The sequence below is a fragment of the Phyllobates terribilis genome, unplaced genomic scaffold (genome assembly GCF_046119375.1).
Source record: "Phyllobates terribilis strain yellow unplaced genomic scaffold, ASM4611937v1 Scaffold_2__4_contigs__length_985480577, whole genome shotgun sequence".
NCBI classification, from domain to species: Eukaryota; Metazoa; Chordata; class Amphibia; order Anura; family Dendrobatidae; genus Phyllobates; species Phyllobates terribilis.
The window spans coordinates 489,244,264-489,267,333 of NW_027362762.1; the positions used below are offsets into that span (position 1 = coordinate 489,244,264).

The 23,070-nt window shown below is 41.3% G+C and overlaps 1 protein-coding gene across 1 annotated transcript; it reads right to left on the reverse strand.

Annotated features, from left to right (window-relative positions):
- Window positions 1-1,074: 1,074 nt before the first annotated feature.
- On the reverse strand, window positions 1,075-15,347 carry UTP11 (UTP11 small subunit processome component). The gene is made up of 8 exons (XM_073670593.1): window positions 15,175-15,347; window positions 15,008-15,069; window positions 12,492-12,594; window positions 10,740-10,853; window positions 4,663-4,756; window positions 2,952-3,082; window positions 1,375-1,485; window positions 1,075-1,266 (listed from the first exon to the last, which is right to left on the reverse strand). The coding sequence occupies exons 1-8, from the start codon at window positions 15,235-15,237 to the stop codon at window positions 1,183-1,185; spliced, it is 762 nt and encodes a 253-aa protein (XP_073526694.1). The 5' UTR covers window positions 15,238-15,347; the 3' UTR covers window positions 1,075-1,182.
- Between the last annotated feature and the right edge of the window lie 7,723 nt (window positions 15,348-23,070).

Below are 23,070 nucleotides of genomic sequence, written 5' to 3' on the forward strand. Positions count from 1 at the left end.
ATCGAGATGGTTTGGGGTGAGCTGGACCGCAGAGTGAAGGCAAAAGGGCCAACAAGTGCTAAGCATCTCTGGGAACTCCTTCAAGATTGTTGGAAGACCATTTCCGGTGACTACCTCTTGAAGCTCATCAAGAGAATGCCAAGAGTGTGAAAAGCAGTCATCAAAGCAAAAGGTGGCTACTTTGAAGAACCTAGAATATAAGACATATTTTCAGTTTTTTCACACTTTTTTGTTAAGTATATAATTCCACGTGTTAATTCATAGTTTTGATGCCTTCAGTGTGAATGTACACTTTTCATAGTCATGAAAATACAGAAAAATCTTTAAATGAGAAGGTGTGTCCAAACTTTTGGTCTGTACTGTACATTCACAGGCTCTCATTAAAGGGTCATTCATACATACCCACAGCCATAGGAACAACCTGCATTATTAGCATGTTCGGCTGCCTAACTGGAAGTGCGGGAATAGGGGGAATAGGGAGAAAATGAAGACGGATTCTTCCTGCAGTCACTTGCTTGACTTGCATCCTGCTCTGCACGCACACTGTAGTATAGTCTGTTCACAACCCTGACGACCACTTAATACAGCGGAAAGCCAAGTGTTCGGACCACCAGCAATCAGACTTATCCAGCGGTTTTGAGGCATGACACTTTTCACTGAAACTTCGTGAAGAAATCCATGATTAGCTAAAATGTCAACAGCTAATATAAATTAGAATTCAGACGTAAAACAGCCAATAATCGGCCTCAGAGTATGCACCCTATCAGAAATACACGTGACACGTGGCCTGCAATTTTGGAACCTGGAAGCGGTGAGCACGAGAGGCGGTCTGCAGCACACGGCACGTGGTGTGCCAAGCTACCTATACCTTGTGGTGTGACGTGCCTGCTCCTTCCATCCTCACACTAACACCGGAGTTGTGCAGGGGTGCACAACTCCAATAGGTGAGTGACCTTTTGGCTGTTTCCGTCACATCTACCTATCAGGTCCTTCACATAGCGCACTTTTTCTCCCTTTCTCTTCCTATCAGAAATACATTGCAGTTATGATGTTCCAATGCAGCAAGACATAATATTTTATCAGATGCATAGAGAAATTTAATATCAGATATACACAACAAATACATGATTATATTGAATTAAAGGTAAATCAATCCCAACAGAACAGTCATCAAGGTGGTTGTTATCTCTTTCGTTGTTTTTTGAATTTATAGACAGCCGGAGAATTCACTGTTTCTTTCTTCACTTTCACCTTCTGTCTTTTATCCTAAAAAAAATTACAAAGATCAATGCTAGGAGTGGCGCAGAGGCTCAGACACATGCAACTCTTAGTAATTAGACACAAGTGGTCAATGGAAACCGACCGAATCCTCACCATAAGATCTTTGCGCGTCTGTATTTTCTGAGTGATGATAAACATTTTCCTTTCTCTTTCTATTCTTTGATTTAAAATCTCGTACTGGTGACGCCTTTGTTTAGCCAGTGCCTATAATAGAGGGGAAAAAAAGCACAGTTAGAAGTAGCATACCAACATTTTTGGGGACAATACAGATAATTCACCAGCATTTTTCAACTAGATAATTTGTTTCCATCCCAGATTACATTCATCCAGGTATCCCCACCCTTTTTATACTACAATTAGGTAGATCATGTGATCTTCAGTATGACCACCAGTCTAACTCATGCACTTGTGTGATCAGGAAGTAGTCACTGTCTCCTTATCCAGCCCTCCTTTCCTTGGTCCCATGCATCTAAGACATAGGTGAAGAATAATGAAACAGTCCAAAAGAAAAACTGCTTTGCTGTCCATAGCAACCAATCTGTCACGCCAGGTGTGAGTGCAACACAGAGGGGAAAGGGAGCCCAGACACTAGGGAAAGGTGGGGGGGGGGGGGGGGAGTAAGAGGTGACCTCCTAATCTGGACTAGTGTCACCCTGTCTCCCAACATCCCTATACAGCCTCCGCAGATGTCGTTGATCACATGCCTCCCCCTACTATCCCTGGCGTAAGGCTATAGCTGGGGGTGGAAGGAGATGAGCACTAGTCAACCTAAGTAAGCACTCTAAAGACAAAGGGGGAAGTCACAGGGGAACAACAACTTAGCTTTTAGAAGAACTTCAACAGGGCACACGGCCTCAAGACTCCAGAGAGGACGTGATGCTGCTTCAGCCAAGTTACAAGTAGAAATGAGTATAACCAGCGACACCCACCTAGACACACCAGGTATATATACACCCAGACTAAAGGGAGGTAGTCGCTGGGTCCTAAACACAGCCTCCTATCTAGGCAGCTGTCTGCATTGCCAAACGTGGAGATCTCCTGCAAACCACTGCAGGGCGACTGTCACCTCTGACACACCAGTGACACAATCACAGTTCAGAGTTCATTTTTTATCTTGGAGCTTGAAAAAAGAAAGTTGTGCCAAGATTGGTTGCTATGGCAACAGATTTGTTTAGTTTTGTTTGTTTTTTGTTTTTTAAATGTGCCCATCAGTTGTGATTTTTATAACACAATAGTGATATAATAGTTTGAAGATGCATGCCAATGGAGACACCGAGACTCTGCCGCAGTCATGCCAAAGGAGATACCGAGACTCTGCCGCATACTTCAGGGGACAGCAGGTCTATTTCACTAATCTATTAATTTATCACTGCTCCCACTAGACAGGAGTAAAGGCAATGCGACTCCATATTTTCTGAAAAGTCAGAGGCATCATAGGAAATGTAGTCTGCATTAAGCAAACCTGAATTCAGGATGGCAAAAAGCCCAGGAATGGTAAAGACCAAAACATATGCATAAGGCATATTGAAGTCAAATTTATCAAACAGTAAAACAAATGCATGCTCATCTGTACAGGCACTAACCGTTCAATACAGGTAACAACAAAGTATCAAAATAATACAGATGTACAAAAAGAAGAAAAGACATAGTATTGTTCAAAGATGCCTTACTTTTAATTCATTTAATTTAATTGGACCCTTTACGGCCTGCTTGTGTAAGGTTTCTAAGGTAGGTCTATTATACACTCTGTCAAGCAACTCTGGAGCGGTGTTCAATCGTTCTGCCAGGTCAAAGTTGCGCACTAGATGAAGAGGAAACAAAAAATATTTAAAGAGAAGGTCAATATCATGCTTTCCAAAGCAAATCCTCAAAACTGATAACTGCCTCACAATCAGAAACAAAAAAATTTAAGGGTGTCAAAAGCAGGCAATTAGAGGACATGAGGATGTATTATGGCTCCATGTGTAATTAGCTCCTGTTTTTGGTAGTACATGCATGTCTCAATTTACGTAGCTTTATGACTGATAAAGAGAGAAATCTGTCAGTGCAGTCACTATAATAGAAATTTCTATAGGCTGGGGCTAGAGCCAACTTTGATTGTGACACAGGTCACACAGACAATTATCACTCTATGCCACCACTAGATCACAACGCAAGGATGACGAATAAGGTAGTGTTGCAACCCACATGTACTATAACGAAGACAAGCAAGTCGTAAAGAATTAAACTTGTTACGACTTGCTTGTCACAGTACTGTGCAGGTCACAGTGCTGTGCAGGTCACAGTGCTGTGCAGGTCACAGTGCTGTGCAGGTCACAGTGCTGTGCAGGTCACAGTGCTGTGCAGGTCACAGTGCTGTGCAGGTCACAGTGCAACCCTATTCACCTACATTATGCTGCGTTGTAGTTATCTTTGGCCCCGGAACCAGAATTGAGATGAAAAATGGCCATCTGGCCCGAGCTTTGCATTCTCCTTTCTGGCCTTCATGAGACACCATGCAGCGATTTATCACCTACTGTTCAACATTTGGACCAACGTTCTCAGCATTACTAGGCATCACTATACAAGCACAATCCGCTAGTAATTTTAATTACTTGTACAGCACAAAATATCCAGGGATAGTTTTTCATTTATTCAACCTTAACACAGCAATTTCCTTATGATTTTAAGGTAAATAAAGTTAATTATTTTTCTTACCTAAGGCACATTTCACACACAGATTTATCAATACTGTCATTCTTAGACAGTGCCAATTTGGACTAGACAGCCATAAAAAGCACTAGACCCATCATAGTGGTCAAGCCATTGGATAAATGTATTTTAAGACTGTCTATGTTTACACTACTTTTTAAGTTGGTTTACTTCATGCTAGAAACGTGTGACAATGTTGGCACACGACGTCGTATTATAAGTCACAACTCTTTAAAAAAATAAAGATACACCTTTGGTCAGACATGGAAAGTCTCTAAAAAAGCATAATAAATGTGTTCAAATCATGAAGAGCTAGGTTCTTGGTGCATTTAGCTTGACAAAGCTCTCCGAGTGTTCCGAGGAGAAATGCCGCTGTAGTTTTTGATGCAGAAATCCTGAAGTCAGTACTGCAGAAAGGAGATGCCCTTCCCTTTAGGCTTCCCATATGCTTTCTTACAATGGTTTTACCATTATTAAGCACTACTTAAACCTCCCCAACCCTTTCCCACACTCCTAAGCAAGCCTACTGTGCATTCAGAACCAGACTATTTGGAGGCAGAAAATAAAATGAACGATACAGCAGAACAAATGTTTCCTGTATCATCATCAGAATGATTCTTACTCTTAAACTAGTATAGGCATTCCACTATATAGCAATAGTGGGAGGATTGATGAAATAGCATCACTTGCCTTCTTTCTTGGAATCACAGAAGAAAGTATGTATATTCTTAGGCTTTTCTTCAGCATCCAGCAAATGAAGTTCAGACTTAAGGCGCTCAATTTTCTGTAAAGATTATGGAGCATTAGATGTATTCATGTCACAAAATATAGTGCAACTATTAGTACATCAGAATGAGCTACATCTACACAAAGGCAAACTTTACACAACTAGTTAGAGGTTACTGCTGCTGCCAAAGTGGAGTTACCAATAATTATGTCACATTAACCACTTTTAGTCAGGATCACTAAATCGCTATGTACAGCGTTTCGCTACATGGAAAAAAAGGGTAAGAAAATTACTTCACGGTTAATAAATGTTTCAACTGAAAAAAAGTTATCCACCGCAAAAAAAACAAAAAAAAAAACAAACTTATAGATTTTGTAAAAAAGTCAAGTGTATTGACAATCTCTAATTGTAGCAGTCAAAAAAAAGATTCCGTTACACAAACTTCTGTTTCTATACAATGCCTGACACGCTCCTTACAACTCCAGCTAAAGATACCTGAAATAGCCAGAGAGAACTCAAAGGAGTTCCTTGAAGAAAAATTAAAAATCCAGCACCACTCGCACAATATCTAATGACATGTTCCATCTAAGGAACTTTTTTTGAACTCTGGAGATTCGGCATTCTTGAACTCCCGTAGCGGCAATTTCGAGAAGCGCTAGCATTCTGGATTGTATACCAAGATCGAGTCTAAAAGTTACGCGTGACAAAGATTCATGATCAATCAATGGTGGTGAGCACACAACATAAGGGAGTTAGTCATAAATATTAAAAAATATATATATATTAACTCCTTGGCATTATAGCCAGTTTGGGAATTTATGCCAGACCATTTCTTTTACCTCACTAATTTTTAGTGTCACGTTCCAGGAGCGATAACGTTATGTTTTTGGCGACAGATAAGAATATTAACCAAACAACAATTTTGACAGTTTGTTCAGCATGGCAAATAGCGGAAAATGTACAATGCAAAAAAATTACATTTATTCACACAAATATGGCAATTTATAGTTGTATTTATGTTTTGTTTTTACTTTTTTACAATTAATACACTCTTTGAAAAAAAATTGTTTTTGGGTCGCCATATTTTGAGAGCCATAAGTTTCACAATTTTCTGGCAGAGCAGCTATATGAAGACTTGTTTCTTTGTGGGACAAGTTGCCATTTTCATTGGTGCCATTTTGTAGTACAAATAATGTTTGGATCATTCTTTATTAACTATTTGGAAGGCATAAAGAACCAAATTGGCTTTTTTTTTCCCCTCAACACTAGGTATAATGGTCATGCTATCTTTACGCTGTAGGTTGATAAAATCATGGCAATACCAAGTTTATAGACTTTTTAGGGTTTTTTCCCACAAAAAAACATTTATTAAAAGTGTTAAAAAGAATTAAAAACACAAAGGGAATCTCTAAGCAGGTTTTGTTACCTCATCTGAGAGCAGCATAATGTAGGGAAAGAGACCCTGAATCCAACGATGTATCACTTAGTTCAGGGTTCCCCAACTCCAGTCCTCAGTACCCACCAACAGGTCCCGTTCTCAGGATTTCCTTAGTATTGCCCGGGTGATAATTCCATCACCTGCACAGGAAATAATTCCATCACCTGTGCAATACTAAGGAAATCCTGAAAACATGACCTGTTGGTGGGTCCTGAGGACTGGAGTTGGGGAACACTGACTTAGATTACTGGGTGCAGCAGTTCTGACACAGAGCTTTTAGATTTAGCAATGCAGCAGAGCTGAGGAAGCTAACCCCACCCACACCAGGCTGTGTACGATATCTATAGACGGTGAGGTGCTTTTCACAGAAGGGGGAGGAGTCAGACTTGGAAGCGCGCGCCTGCTAGTCACAGCAATGATAGTCACCAGGTGATTAAACGTTCAGCCTAAAACAGCACACAGCCTGATCGTTGAATTCTGTTTTAACCCCTACCTCATGCGGTCCTCAGATTGCATAGCAAAAACCTGCTGATAGATTCCCTTTAACGCTTGATACAGGGAAAATATATATCTTTGTACCGTGTTCGCCAGTAGATATAAAAATATTTATATTTGAGAGTCCTCAGTGGTTGATATCTTTTAATGGCTAAATGAAAAGATGGTAACAAATTGCAAGCTTTTGAGACTATTCAGGTCTCTCATTCAGGCATCGTATACCACAAAATCTGAAGAGTCACATCACATATTTATACACAGCGAGACACAGAAATAATGTAATAAATGAGACAAGTGATGTAAAGCAGAGCGATTACTATTGGAGAGGGATAAACAGTTGTGGGCGTAAATATTGGAATAGTTCATAGGTAAGGAGTGTGAAAGTTTTATTATCCTGAGATTGAGGTCTGGTCCAGGGTTGTGATGACCCAACAGGTCTGATGAGCACATTCCTTAGTTGATGTAGAATGACATAAATCCATGTGACACATTCATTCCTGCTCTGAAGGTGTCAAAGGTCGTCATGAGTTTATATTCCCAAACTTTTCTGTCTCTCTGAGATTTGAAGTTACCTTTTAATACCAGTAATTTCAAATCCATAACTAAGGAAATGTGCTCATCAGACCTGTGCGGTCATCACAACACTGGACCAGACCTCAATCTCAGGATAATAAAACTTTCACACTCCTTATCTATGAACTATTCCAATATTTACGGCCACAACTGTTAATCCCTCTCCAATAGTAATAGCTCTGCATTACATCACTTGTCTCATCTATAACATTATTTCTGTGTCTCGCTGTGTATAAATATGAGACTCTTCAGACTTTGTGTTATACTATGCCTGAATAAGAGACCTGAGTAGTCTCGAAAGCTTGCAATTTGTTACCATCTTTTCAGTTAGCCATTAAAAAGGTATCAACCACTGAGGACTCTCAAATCTAAATATTTTTATTTAGCGCTTGGTGTTTTTACTTCCTAATGTGATCACATTGACAATACACTGTAGTACATTATCTAACCTGTCAGTGTTTAACTGACAGTCTATCAGGAGCCACTCCCATTGTACGGCCTTCTGTTGCCATACCAAACATCGGCACCCTGGCGATTGTGCTGCGGGGAAGCCAATGGGTCAAAAAAGGTAGCAATCTCCCTTTGTCTATCTTTTAACATGCTGCAGTCAATATTGGCAGCGGCATCCGAGGGACTGAAGTGAGGGGACCTGAGCTATAATAAGACTCCTGCTGCTGATGGCATGGGCACTACTCCTGTGCCATCTATAAGACATAACTGTACACCAGATTGTAATAAATCACATGCAATCATTGGCAGCAAGTGGTTAAAATTGAAAGTATAGTTCACTGGTTTATTTTTTTTCCTCACATTTGCCATCAAAATCAACTGTAATGTTACCTCACTTTACAATTGCCATAAATGTGTTGAATAGTCTACTTGCATGTGTCTTATGTCACGCCTCCCCTTCTGAATGTTTGCAAAAAGGATAAGGGAGGACAAAGTTGAAGATCACAATAGAGACATTTTGATGGTGACAGCATGGCATGATAGTGACGGGATCTGGCATGATAAGGCTGTGTGCCCAAGATGCGTTTTTGGTGCGGATTTGCAGCGCGTAAACGCTCCAGAAATCCATTGCATACCTTATCCCATGACTTCCTATGACATTCTGTAAGTTCTGTGCACATGGTCCGTATTTTTCTGCGCAGATTTTACTCGCAGAAAAATAAAGACATGACCAATTCTTGTGCGTTTCTGCATGCGTATTTGCCTATACAATGCATTGGAAAAACGCATGGAAAATACGCGTCAAATACGCATGTAAAAAACGCATGCGTTTTTCTGCCAAGGAGATGCAGAAATGCTCAGAAAAATTTCGGCTTCATTTCTGCATCGTGGGCACTAAGCCTAATTAGACTGATACTGATAGCAGCTTATTTAGTGGAAATGCACCTCTAAGCTGTCCATACTCATAAGATTATGATTATCCAGAATGCGGGTAATAAACAATCCGATCATCACCAAGCTAGAATAAAATGTCAGATTAAAGAGACCTGCAAAACAAGTGGAAATGACTCCCCTCATTCAGCCATTTATGCCATGCACATGTAGTTTCTAGCAGAAAAATACAGTCTGTCACATCACCATTGTGGCAGATGAGAAATTAACCATTGCATACCATTTTTCAAGTATATTTCACAAGTCATCAGCTGGCAAAATTGTTAAGATTGGTTATTTCTCCGGACATTCATCTTCTGTATGTTTTACAGTCATAGTTTAGTTATACACCTATGCCTTCTGTGCTATATTGGACTATTCTACTAGGATAAGTCACCTGTATACTAAGGTGGGAATGTCCACATGCTGGGGTATTCATTGTGCTGTGTAAACTCCTCCACTTTCCATTCAGTCACACAGTAAACCGCTAGAAAACATGATTAGTAGTGATGAGCGCAAGTGCTCATTACTCGAGTGAGATGTTCGCGTCCCCGCAGCTGCATGTTTCGTGGCTGTTAGACACAAAACATGCGGGGGATTACCTGACATACACAGGCAATCCCCGTATGTTTTGTAGTGGTCTAACAGTCGCAAAGCATGATGGCGCGGGCTGAGACAGTGCACGTCACTCAAGCACCCGCAAAACTCGATGCGAAGACACTAAGTAGTGGTGGGATTAAGTAAGCCTGCGATTGTAATGCTATTGCCAGGTTGCCTGACCTGTTCTCAATGCTTGAAGAATTCCCCGCCGCAGCCCTGCGGCTTGACTTGCTGTAACCATGCACCGCTACTTAGAGTGCAGTAGGCATCGATGATTTCACTGTTGTGCTTTGAATACTGGAAATAGCAGTGACAGAGAAAAGTTGTAGCTCAGCGCATAGCACTGGGCTACAATAAAATGGCACCTGGCTCCACCTACAGCTGTGAACTGCGCAAGTCGGGGAACATACACAATCCACAGCTGATGTGGCTACAGGATAAGAGATAGGGTTGGAAACTTACCCTACTCGCCTGTATCTGCCATATTTGCTCCATGTAAGTGTCGTGCTGTGACACTGTACACAAGAAAATGCAAATGTCAGCCCCAATGGCTGGTGAATAAAAAAAAACACCAATTAATTTTATACAGTTTTAAATATACATATATCATTAATTAAAAATAACATATCCCCTTTAATCACAAGCACTGTAAGGTGTTTATGGGATTCTTTTTTATGGATAAAATTCAGGGGCAACACACCTCCCCTAAAAGGGCAATAAAACATGATCAAAACATATGTAACCTAAAATGGTACTAATGGTAATAATAATAACTATGGTTTGGCCAGCAAAAAAACAAACCCCACACAATCCCTGCAATGAAAAAAAAAAAAAACACTTTTATATAACCACTAAAATATCATATTCATACGAGTTTGATATATCTGAAGAAGCACGTTGCTAGATCATTTTTACCGTACACTGATGGCAGAATCACAGTTTGCCCACCATTTCACCCCACTTGCAGTTTTTCAGCATCTTACATGGTAAAATAAATGTAATTCATAACATCTCCCCCTGCAAAAAATGCATTTTTTTGGCTAAAAGTTATTTTCACAATTGGGTTTTATTAACACTTCTGTGCAGTTTGCCTTCCATAGTCTGTGTTTTACTGTCTATTTGGAAATCTATTATTCAGCCCACTTTAAATACACAAGTTGTAATTCTTTGCTCTGACTTTTTCTGAGGACCTCTGTACAAATTTATGACCACATGAAAGTTGACCTGAACATTGTGGGAATAATGAGACGAGCCAAGCTAAAAAAATAAAAAAGTTACAAACTCTCCAATCAGAACCATCTTACTGACGTTCTTGCAGTCACCTCATTGTGCAGCCGGCAATGTGCAGGAAAACAAAAGACTGGACAAGCTAAAAGGTGGAATATTTTTTTTTGCTATAAAACCCAACTGCAAATAATTTTTTGGCCACAAATACACATATTTGAGTAAATCAAATGATCCCCAAAAGGTGTCTCTCAAGCACGTGTCATTAGTATGCACCGTATATTAGTATATGCGGAGCACCAATGTAGTCAGTTACAAGATGCAGCTCACCTTAGCCTCTGCTACTCTCTTCATCTCCACATATTTGAGGTCTTGTGTCCTCATTATTTTAAGCTGCTCATCTGTGACTTCTTCGGGCTTCTGCTTTATCAAGTGGACTCCATCCTTTCGAAACAGAGCAAAGAATAAGCACACTATGTATTTAAGGAAAAGGATGCCAGGCAATATGAATGCAATAATAAGAGCATCAGTGATATTTCTCAATTAATAAGCTAGAAGCGAAACACCAAAGACACGCGGCTGAATCTCCCGACTGCGGCAGCCACTCACACTCAGCAGAAGTGAACTCTTCCCTCCGGTGTAAGATATGTTCCAGTAGGGGAGTATAGCCATGTTATTTGCTAATAAACCAAGCCAGCAATTAAATTGTTATTTTGTCTGGACAAGCCATTTAATCTTTTATAGAGGGACAAAGGCCTATACAGCAATACTACTACCCCAATAGGTTAAAAAATCCTCAAACATATCCCATTGAGGCAACGTTGAGTATTTGGTCAGTATTTTACATCAGTATGTGTAAGCCAAAACCAGGAGATGAACAATCAGAGGAAAAGTATAATAGAAACAAATCACCACTTCTGTATTTATCACCCACTCCTGGTTTGGGCTTACAAACACTGATGTAAAAAACTCATCAAGTACTCAGTGTGAACGTGGTCTAATACTCAGGTTTAAGCACTAGGCTTCCGCTGCTCAGTGTGATTGTATGAAAACTATAGCAAGACACAGACACCTAGTACAGGTGCATCTCACTAAATTAGAATATCAAAAAGTAAATTTCAGTTCAATACAAAAAGTGAAACTCGTATATTATATAGAGTCATTACAAACAGAGTGATCTATTTCAAGTGTTTATTTCTGTTAATGTTGATGATTATGGATTACAGCCAATGAAAACACAAAAGTCATCTCAGTAAATTAAAATAATTAACAAAAAACACCGGCAAAGGCTTCCTAAGCACTTAAAAAGGTACCTTATTCTGTTTCAGTAGGCTTCACAATCATGGGGAAGACTGCTGACTTGACAGATGTCCAGAAGGCAGTCATTGACACTAAGTAAATGCAAAGTAAATTTTGCATTTCATTTGGAAAGGTCCCAGAGTCTGGAGGAAGAGTGGAGAGGCCACAATCCAAGCTGCTTGAGGTCTAGTGTGAAGTTTCCACAATCAGTGATGGTTTGGGAAGCCATGTCATCTGCTGGTGTAGGTCCACAGTGTTTTATATAGACCAAAGTCAGCGCAGCCGTCTACCAGGGAATTTTAGCGCACTTCACTGTGCTTGATTGGCCAGCAAACTCGCCTGACACTTCAGTAGGACAACATTTCAGATTTCAAAAACATTTTTCAAGCTGGTGTTATAAAGTATTCTAATTTACTGAGATAATGACTTTTGTATTTTCATTGGCTGTAAGCCATAATCATCAACATTAACAGATAAACACTTGAAATAGATCACTCTGTTTGTAATGACTCTATATAATATACGAGTTTCACTTTTTGTATTGAAGAACTGAAATAAATTAACTTTTTGATTATATTCTAATTTAGTGAGATGCACCTGTATATAATGAATGTGGGGTCTCTCGCTACTTTATGCTGCCCTCAGATAGGGCAGCATTAGTCTAGAGACAGATCCCCTGTAAACTCTAAGGTTGGGGCATTTTGGCTAAGTGTCCTGACAAATTGCCCAACAAATATGTCTAAATCTAGAGCCAAAAGGAAAGAATCAGACATTGGTAATTACCTGGAGTTTAGTTGAGATCATTTTAAAGTAGAATTCATCGGGATTCTTTTCAAGGGCTTTCTTCCGCAAGGCATCGAGTGTTTTTCTCTTCTTCTGATAGTCACTAGAATTAAACAAAAATTTGAATAAAAACTACAACATCAAAGCGACCTTGGCAACATTCAACCTAAGGCCACGGCCCCACTATCAGTATTTGGTCAGTATTTTCTCAGGAGTGGGAGCCAAAACCAGGTGAGGAACAATCAGAGAAAAGGTATAATAGAAACAAGTAATAATAATTTTAATAATAATTTTTATTTATATAGCGCCAACATATTCCACAGCACTTTACAATTAAGAGGGGACATGTAGAAACAATAAATTCAATACAAGGTGAGACAGTTTAACAGTTACATCAGGAGTGAGGTCCCTGCTCGCAAGCTTACATTCTACAAGGAAATGGGGGGACACAATAGGTGGAAAGTGCTTGTTATTTCAGGTCTGGCAATTATAATAAGTCGGGATTATCATATAAAGCTGTATGATCCGGTCATCAGCCTGTATGTTCAAGTGCAATACTCAATTACCGAGTGCAGTTATCGTGTGCATGGAGGGTGTAGAAACAGATGAACAGAAGGGGGCAGATTCTGAATAGTATTTAGGAGGGAACAGGGGAAAGTTAGTTTACTGGGTATTTGAGGTGGTAAGCTTGTTTAAAGAGATGGGTTTTTAAAGCGCGCTTGAAGACATCGGGGCTAGGCATCAATCGGATCGTCTGGGGTAGAGCATTCCAGAGAACTGGCGCAGCACGAGAGAAGTCTTGAAGATGGAGGTGCGAGGTTCGGATTATGGGGGATGTTAGTCTTCGGTCATTTGTGGAACAGAGGGCAAGTGTAGGACGATAGACTGAGATGAGAGAGGAGATATAAGGTGGTGCAGAACTGTGGAGAGCTTTGTGGGTGAGAGCAATGAGTTTATTTTGGACCCTGTAGCGAATGGGTAACCAGTGTAATGACTGGCACAAGGTGGAGGCATCGGTGAAGCGGCTGGACATAAATACGACCCTGGCTGCCGCATTCAGGACAGATTGGAGAGGGGACATTTTGGTAAGAGGGAGACCGATCAGAAGAGAGCTGCAGTAGTCCAGACGAGAGTGAATAAGAGCGACAGTAAGAGTTTTAGCAGTTTCCAAAGTGAGAAAAGATCGGATTCTGGAGATTTTTTAAGATGCAGGTGACAGGAGCGAGTGAGTGATCGGATATGGGGGGTAAAGGAAAGGTTAGTGTAGAATATGACCCCAAGGCAGCGGACGTGCTGCTTGGGAGTTATGGTTGACCCCTCCAAGGTAATTTCGATGTTAGGTAGAGTTAGGTTAGTAGAGGGGGGAAACACAAGAAGTTCAGTTTTGGAGAGATTCAGTTTAAGATAGAGGGAGGACATGATGCTAGACACAGCAGATAAACAATCCTTGGTATTTTGTATTAGGGTAGAGGTGATGTCGGGAAGAAGTGTACAATTGGGTGTGGTCAGCATAGAGATGATACTGGAACCGAAATATGCTGATTGTTTGGCCAATAGGGGCAGTGTATAGAGAGAAGAGGAGGGGGCCTAGGACTGAGCCCTGCGGAACCCCGATAGTAAGGGGATGAGGAGGGGAAGAGGAGCCGGCAAAAGATACAGAGAAGGAGCGGTCAGAGAGATAGGAGGAGAACCAGGAGAGAACAGTGTCCTTGAGGCCTATAGAGCGGAGCATAGTGAGGAGGAGCTGGTGATCCACAGTGTCAAATGCTGCAGAGAGATCCAGGAGAATCAGCAGGGAGCAGTGACCTTTGGATTTGGCTGTTAGTAGATCATTAGAGACTTTAGTGAGGGCAGTTTCAGTGGAGTGTAAAGAGCGGAAACCAGATTGTAGAGGGTCGAGGAGAGAGTTGTCTGAGAGATAGTGGATTAGACGGGAGTGGACCAAGCGCTCCAGGAGTTTAGAGATGAAAGGAAGATTAGAGACAGGTCTGTAGTTAGCAGTGCAGTTCTGGTCCAGGGATGGCTTTTTAAGTAAAGGGGTTGATGGCATGTTTAAATGAGGAGGGAAAGATACCTGAAGAAAGAGAGAGGTCACCAATTCTGCATTTATAACCCACTCCAGAGAAAAAATACTGACCAAATACTGATAGTGGGGCTGTGGCCTTATAAGGTCTATATGGTAGACGTGTAGGTGAGATAACAGCTATAAAACTACAAGTGTTCAGCAGAAAACCCCTATACCATGGCAGAAATCAAAAACTCAGAGGGGTTTATAACTTCTGCATGGCAATCAGTTACAGGTAGTAGGTCCATCTGACATCAGTCTCTGAGTGAGTGGGCTTCTCATAAGTTGGCCATTTTGTGCGCTAAGTTCCCCCATTTTATAGGTATATTGTATTTCAGCGCTTACAGGGTGCTGGTGTGTGTGTGTGTGTGTGTGTGTGTGTGTGTGTGTGTGTGTGTGTGTGTGTGTGTGTGTGTGTGTGTATATACACATATAATCAGTATATACTTACTCAGCACGGAGCTTGTAGTCATTCTTCTTCTCCAGAAGCCCTAGGTTTTTACGGAAGCCCAGCTGGACAAAAAGACAGACAGCATTATGAGATTTCGCATTAGCACGTGTCTAGCCTATGGCAGTGAGGTTCTTCCATGCCGTTCGGTCTCTGAGCGCTTCCCTCACCTGTGACCTCTCATGATGGTTCTTTTGCCGGGACTTCAACGCTTTCCTGAAAGCAGCAGACATCTTGAAGACCGGTGTTAGTTCACAAGACTGCAGCAGCCAGCACAAACTCCACGCTTGTCAGCACTTCCGGCGCGCTCGGTGACGTGCATTCGCTGCGTCTTGTCATACGTAGGTCCATACCTTTCTGCTATGTGCAGTCATGGTAAACTGGCAGCAGGTGGCGCTAGTAGCTGTACACGATCTCTGCTTTTCCTGAAGCTGCGGTTCCCTATGTATCGTAGTGTTGCATGGTGTGGGGTGGACGGGCTATACAGGCGAATAGCTTCTCATACCTTCCCTGGTGATAAGAGGATGATTCTTACCACACACATAGTGTTCAAAGAGAAATGGCACACACCTATCCAACCATAACTATAGCCAGGGTGTCTATGGAAAAACAGTATGTCCAACTGCAGACTATATCCATTAATAATGTCCTACAGCCTGTGCTGGTGTGAGAGCGCCCCCATAGGCAATAAAGCAATGCCAGCCAGTCAGCACCATTAACAGCTGAGGACCCTTTAAAAGCTCCAATCTAAGGGTGTGTTCACACACAGCGGTCTCAATCACAGCAGCCCTGTGCCACTGCAGTCTTCATCATGTTCTCCTACATAATCACTTAAAGGGGTTATTCAGTACTTTATACTGATGGAATATCCGTGGGATAGGTCATCAATATCAGATTGGTGGGGTGGCACACCATAAGTTTTAATAATTACAAATAGCCCCTTGCCCTTAGATAGGAGCTCTGCCACATACAGAGTAACTTTACACAAACAGTGGCAGACCCAGTGCGCACCCAGTGACCCAGGCAGCTTGTGATTTCTTAAGACGAGGCAGGCGCTGCTTCTCCCACAGGCAATTCCGGCGTGAAGTCCTATGACGCTCCTCTGCGGCAGAGACGGTAGGCATGGCTTAAATAGTCGCCCCCGCTCTCTGTATGCTGGGTACATCCTGCATCATTTAAGCCATCTGTGGCTGTGGCGACCCCCTGTGGATTATATTGGGGGCAATTACTTTTTGGATTAGTAGCCCAGATTGCCCTCATTATAATCCGCCTATGTGTATAGTGGCTCCATACGGAATCTGGTTTGTTTGCGCACCCGACAAAGAGAAGAAAGTAGTCCATGATGCGATTTTTTTTCACAGTCTCATCTGCACTGCCCCATTGAATAACATTTGTCTGAGCGCTGACCAGTCTTTCACTAACAGCACTCAGATTGAAAATACTGCCGTGTGAATGTAGCATTGAAGTAGAAGCGAGCAGTCCTCTGTGTCCTGGTGGAAGGCACGGCTGCCTGTTCACTACTGAGGGCGATTGGGAGCAATTCATTAGTGACTTTGTGTTCACAAGGACGTCTGCTGGACTTAACAGCACTGAGTGGTCAATCCAGCCGTATGAGAATTAATTAGATCGGCCAAATTAGAGGCAAGGATAGCCTCCTCAAGGACCCCCAGTGGCACTGAATGACAGGAAAAAAGCTAGCAGCTACTTTTGTCACAACCCAATTCTCAAAGGATTCTGTGAGCAATTGTTTAAAGCTACATTCCACCATAGCATCTTCAATGTGGACATAGCAATATCCGCAGCGATATTTACTGCTGAGAATATCATTGTGAAGAAGTAGCAGAAGAACCACACATTTCACCCTTTGCATTGCATAATTGCCATGTAAAATAGTGCCTGCCAGAGATCCCCACTCAGTGCAGACATCAGAAATGCTGTTATTTGATTTTTGCAATCAATAGAAACTGTCCTAAAGCTTATGTTGTCAGCAGGATCACTGTGCACGCTGGCTGATCAGTCATGTAATGCTCCTGCCTTAAACGGAATCTGTCAGCGGGTTTCTGCTACCTCATCTGAGAGCAGCCTGATGTAGGGGCAGAGACCCTGAATCCAACGATGTATCACTTACTGGGTACAGCAGGTGTGACACAATCAGAGTGTGCATCTCCGTTTTGATATGTCAGTTTTTCCCCCAATCTATGGTTTTGGTCCTTAATAAAGTGTTAGTCTTTTATCAGATACATTATCGACTCCCTAGTCGGTTTCTTCCTTTTTAGCAGATACATTATCGACTCTCTGGTCAGTTTCTTCCTTTTTTAATATGCCAATTTTTCCGACTTGTATTGCAAGTACCATAGTCCTCATGTCACATATCTTTCAATTTCATCTTTATGTTATGATGTGAATACACAATAGATATGTATTTTTTTCCTCTGTGGTGTTTAGATTCTGTATGTACATTGTATATTGACAGTGAGCTGCTTATCACAGGAGGGGTCGGAGTCGGACACCTTGGCATTCGGCAGCAAATCACAGCAATGATAATATCCTTGTGATAAAACCTTCACTGTATGTAAACAACAGCACACAGCCTGATAAGTGACACATCATTGAAATCTGTGTTTTAACCCTTACCTCATGCTGTCCTCAAATTACATAGCAAAACCCTGTTGACAGATTCCCTTTAAGTATCTGCCTCTATACTTCTCCTGCCTTCATTTAAACGCAACCTGTCTGAATAAATAAGAGATTGGCTACTTGATGGCAGCCATGTATGTTTTTCTCTCAAATGCTCTGGGATTTCTAAGTAAACATTGACCTCAATTCATCAACACCAGCGATTTTTATTTATTTATTTTTTTCAGCAGCCTTGATGAGGAGGCATGCTGGAGTCAAATGCTCCTGGTTCATTAAGAGGCACAAGCCTCTTAATGTATCAGGAGTGTCTGACAAGTGGCATGCGCCACACGAGAAATCTAACTCCAGCCACTGACTGGAGTATGATTTCTGGCATGAGGAACTCCACAGCTTGTCATGCATTAGATGAGCTGTAGCACCACACCCTTGCCGCGCTCCCACCCCACTACAGCTCCACTCTGGCGGAGGTGGGAGAAAAGGGCGTGAAAACTACAAAGGTTTTTGCGCAAATACGTGTTGTGCAAAAAATGTGCTGTTTTTCAAAGCGGTCTACACCAGAATTCTGGCAAAATTTCTTTGATAAATCAGGGCAATTGTTTGAAAATCCGACCAGACAGTAGAAAAAAAGACGGGATTATTCCGGTGCAGCCCCTGGCCAAGTTTTCCCTGCCCAGTTGTGCTTGATTGACAGATCTTTTCCAAATGTACATAGGTAGAAACCAGTCAACGAAATACAGCGGGGCAGCTTTTCAAACATACCAGGCTGCAATGGTGTAGCCAGGCTCTGATTCATGATGCCTGTGGTTTGGGCAGCATGAATTGAGTGACAGGTTCCCTTTAAATCCGTGCAAAATTGATACCATATTTTTTTATAAGAAGTTATGCCTAATACACAAGGCAAACGGAAGCCATGTATATGAATGGTGTAGGTAGTATGGCACCTATAAGCAATGCTTTTAGGGATAATATCTCTTTAAGGCACCTTACATTTTATCACAGCACTTTTTTCCATCATATGGTTATGTGGTTCCATATTTGTTGTTTTATAGCTCCATACAACGTGTAACTACGGAGTCATGTTAGGCCCATGTGCATGAGGCCTTTATCTGAAAGAAACTTACAGACCAATACAAATTGCTAATAAAAAAAAACAGGTAAAAAATATTTTTCTTATCATTTATACGAAATCTGGTAGATCCATAATAACAGTGAAATCCACAGTTACAATGACAAAGGTTTGAATATTGCAATCTGCGATGTGAGGAGGGAACTTTTCAAGGCAAAACCTGTAGCCCTCCATGTGTTGTATATAATACTACAATAACGATACATGGGGGCTATTGATGTGCATCTGGCCAGAAGGCAGTATTTTGACAGATAGGGGTCAGATCCGGGTCGGACTGGGGTGTCTTTGGCCCACAGGGGGAATTGACTCTAGGGGCCCACCTACAGCAATATGCAAATATCTGTTATCCGCTAGTCAATGGAGCATTGACTAGCGGCTCCTGCACATCTACTGTCCACCACTATAACTGGGATGTACAATTACTGTAGTTTGCATTAAAGGGTTTTTTTGGTTAAGACAAGTTATCACCGATCCATGGGATCCACAGGATCGGTGACCACTTATTGATTGTTAGGTACGTTTTCCAATGTTCGGACCCAATCGGAAGAATGGGGAAGTTTTATCCCTGACAGGACACTTATCCCCATTTTAAAATGCAGCGACAGGTGGGACGTCTGACCGCAGCTCTATTCATTCTCTTGGGGGCTTACAAAAAAGAGCAGCGCTCACAGCCACTGAGAGAATGAATGGATCAGTGGTCGCATCTCACATGCAGCTCCAGTCTAATGGGGAGAAAAGCTCCACATTCTGCCGATTGTGTGCCAGCAGTCAGACCCCCACCAATCAATATTATCACTGATCCTGTGGAGAGGTGATTACTTGTTTTCACCGGAGAACCCCTTTAAGTACATCTCTGCCGCTCTGGTCCAAGTATTTAATCTCTAAGGCCACGGCCCTACTATCAGTATTCGGTCAGTATTTTTTGTCAGGAGCGGGAGCCAAAACCAGGTGAGGAACAATCAGAGAAAAGGTATAATAGAAACAAGTCACCAATTTTGCATTTATCACCCACTCCTGGTTTTGGCTGCCACTCCTGAGAAAAAATACTGACCAAATACTGATAGTGGGGCTGTGGCCTAATGGAAAAAAATCTTTTCCTAGTTAATATCAGCTAGAACAAATGACCGCCATACACAGCACAGTCCACTATACCAATACCAATAATACCACATACAAAAGGGACAAATATCGCCACACCATGACCAGGTCACATATTACCACCACATAGTGACCGAAGAATGCCACATACAAGGAACAAATACGGCCACACCATGACCAGATCACATATTACCACCACAAAGTGACCACATACTACAATACTCATCATGAATACAAACCACAATACTAACAACACTGTTATTACCACCAGCCACATTATACACAGGAGCTCTGTATATAGTGTCAGTGTGCAGGTAATACAGTGATCACCGGTGACATTATACACAGGAGCTCTGTATATAGTGTATAGGTAATACAGAGGTCACCAGTGATATACACAGGAGCTCTGTATATACTATATACACACGTGGTCAAAATTGTAGGTACCCCTCGTTTAATGAAAGAAAAACCCACAATGGTCACAGAAATAACTTGAATCTGACAAAAGTAATAATAAATTAAAAATCTATGAAAATGAACAAATGAAAGTCAGACATTACTTTTCAACCCTGCTTCCACAGAATTTTTAAAAAACTTAAACTCAAGAAATAGGCCTGGAAAGAAATGATGGTACCCCTGAAAATAATGTGACAAAAGGGACATGTTAAATCAAGTTGTGTCTACAATCTTATAATCAGTCAGTGGGCCTGCCCTGTATATAGTGCTACAGATACTCACTGTGCTGTTTGGTGACATGATGTGTACCACACTCAATATGGACCAGAGGAAGCAAAGGAAAGAGTTGTCTCAGGAGATTAGAATGAAAATTATAGACAAGCATGTTAACCACTTCGCACCAGAGCCTGTTTTTGCCTTCGTGACCGGGCCAATTTTTTCAATTCTGACCACTGTCACTTTATGAAGTAATTACTCTGGAACGCTTCAACGGATCCCCCTGATTCTGAGAATGTTTTTTCGTGACATATTGTACTTCATGATAGTGGTAAAATTTCTTCGATATCACTTGTGTTTATTTGTGAAAAAATCGGAAATTAAATTTCGCAATTTTCAAACTTTGAATTTTCATGCCCTTAAATCAGAGAGATATGTCACACAAAATAGTTAATAAATAGCATTTCCCACATGTCTACTTTACATCAGCACAATTTTGGAACCAAAATTTTTTTTGTTAGGGAGCTATAAGGGTTAAAAGTTGACCAGCGATTTCTCATTTTTCCAACAAAATTTACAAAAACATTTTTTTAGGGACCACATCATATTTGAAGTCACTTTGAGGGGTCTTTATGACAGAAAATACCCAAAAGTGACACCATTCTAAAAACTGCACCCCTCAAGGTGCTCAAAACTACATTCAAGAACTTTATTAACCCTTCAGGTGCTTCACAGGAATTTTTGGAATGTGGAAGAAAAAAATGAACATTTAACTTTTTTCACAAAAATGTTACTTTAGACCCAATTTTTTTTTATTTTCACAGGGGTAACAGGAAAAAATGGACCCCAAATTTTTTTGTGCAATTTCTCTTGAGCGCGCTGATACCCCATATGTGAGGGAAAACTACTGTTTGGGCGCACGGCAGGGTTTGAAAGGGAAGGAGCGCCATTTGACTTTTTGAATGTAAAATTTGTTTGAATAATTAGCAGATGCCATGTCGCATTTGGGGAGCCCCTGATGTGCCTAAACAGTGGAAACCCCCCCACAAGTGACAACATTTTGGAAACTAGACCCCTTAGGGAACTTATCTAGATGTCTGGTGAGCACCTTGAACCCCAAGGTGCTTCACAGAAGTTTATAATATTGAGCTGTAAAAATAAAATTTTCACATTTTTCCCACAAAAACGTTTTTCATCCCTTAATTTTGCATTATCATAAGGGTAATAGGAAAAATTGCACCATGAAATTTGTTGTGCAATTTCTCCTGAACACGCCGATACCCCATATGTGGAGGCAAACCACTGTTTGGGTGCACGGCAGGGTTTGAAAGGGAAGGTGCGCCATTTGACTTTTTGAATTTAAAATTTGTTTGAATAATTAGCAGATGCCATGTCGCATTTGGGGAGCCCCTAATGTGCCTAAACAGTGGAAACCCCCCACAAGTGCCACCATTTTGGAAACTAGACCCCTTAGGGAACTTATCTAGATGTGTGGTGAGCACCTTGCACCCCCAGCTGCTTCACAGAAGTTTATAATATTGAGCCATAAAAATAAAATTTTCACATTTTTCCCACAAAAAATGTTTTTCATTCCCTAATTTTGCATTATCATAAGGGTAACAGGATAAATTGCACCATGAAATTTGTTGTGCAATTTCTCCTTAGTACGCCAATACCCCATATGTGGGGGAAAACCACTGCTTTGGTGTACGGCAGGGTTCGGAAGAGAAAGGAGTGCTATGTTGGCTGGGATAGGTTGCAGACACCATGTCACATTTGAAGAGTCGCTGACATGCCAAAACAGCAGAAACCCCCACAAGTGACCCCATTTTGTAAACTACACCTCTCAAGGAATTCATCTAGGGAAATAGTGAGTAATTTTTAATTTTTAAATTTATACCATTGGGCAGTGAAAAAAGCACAATTATATTTTTACCACAAAAAAATGTTTTACCCTCAGATTTTACATTTTCACACAGGGCAATGGGTAAAAATGGTGCCGAAATGTGTCACACAATTTCTTCTAAAAGTTTCAATACCCCATATGTGGCTGTATCGTACCGCTCAGCCATACGGCGAGATCTGGGGGGGACGGAGCGCTATTTGACAATTGGAGAACAAATTATTGTAGAATAGGCATTTGGATTTGGGAGCACAAAATTTTCTGAATTTCTTTTGGGGGGCAAGGGCCATTTCGCTTTTCCAGAGCCTTTCTGCTACCAGTAACTTGGAAGTCCCTTATATTTTTAACAGATGACGGACCTGAGTGGGGACTAGCTTTTTCTGAGGACTGAGTTGAAGCTTTTATTGTGAACATTGTACGTAACATTTATCTGGCGCTCTATGCTGAGCACTTACATCGGGGTTTCCATCTAAATTTCCAAGTGATGTAATTCAGATGAAACCCCTGCGGGATCCATTCACTGTAATGAGGCAGCAGAGTTACTCTGGACTCCGTCTGGCCTCTGTTTAGTGGTGTCCTTTTTTTCAGAAGTGCACAAAACTGTGGCCAACCGCACTTTTATGCACGCCT

What these genes read in the sequence shown, in the direction of transcription:
- UTP11 (XM_073670593.1), bottom strand. Translation starts at nt 15,237, where the DNA reads ATGTCTGCTGCTTTCAGGAAAGCGTTGAAGTCCCGGCAAAAGAACCAT. An exon ending in ACCATCATGAGAGGTCACAG is followed by an intron (nt 15,070 to 15,174) that starts GTGAGGGAAGCG and finishes CTTTTTGTCCAG; the next exon opens with CTGGGCTTCCGTAAAAACCT. An exon ending in TTAAATTAAATGAATTAAAA is followed by an intron (nt 1,486 to 2,951) that starts GTAAGGCATCTT and finishes CCTCTATTATAG; the next exon opens with GCACTGGCTAAACAAAGGCG.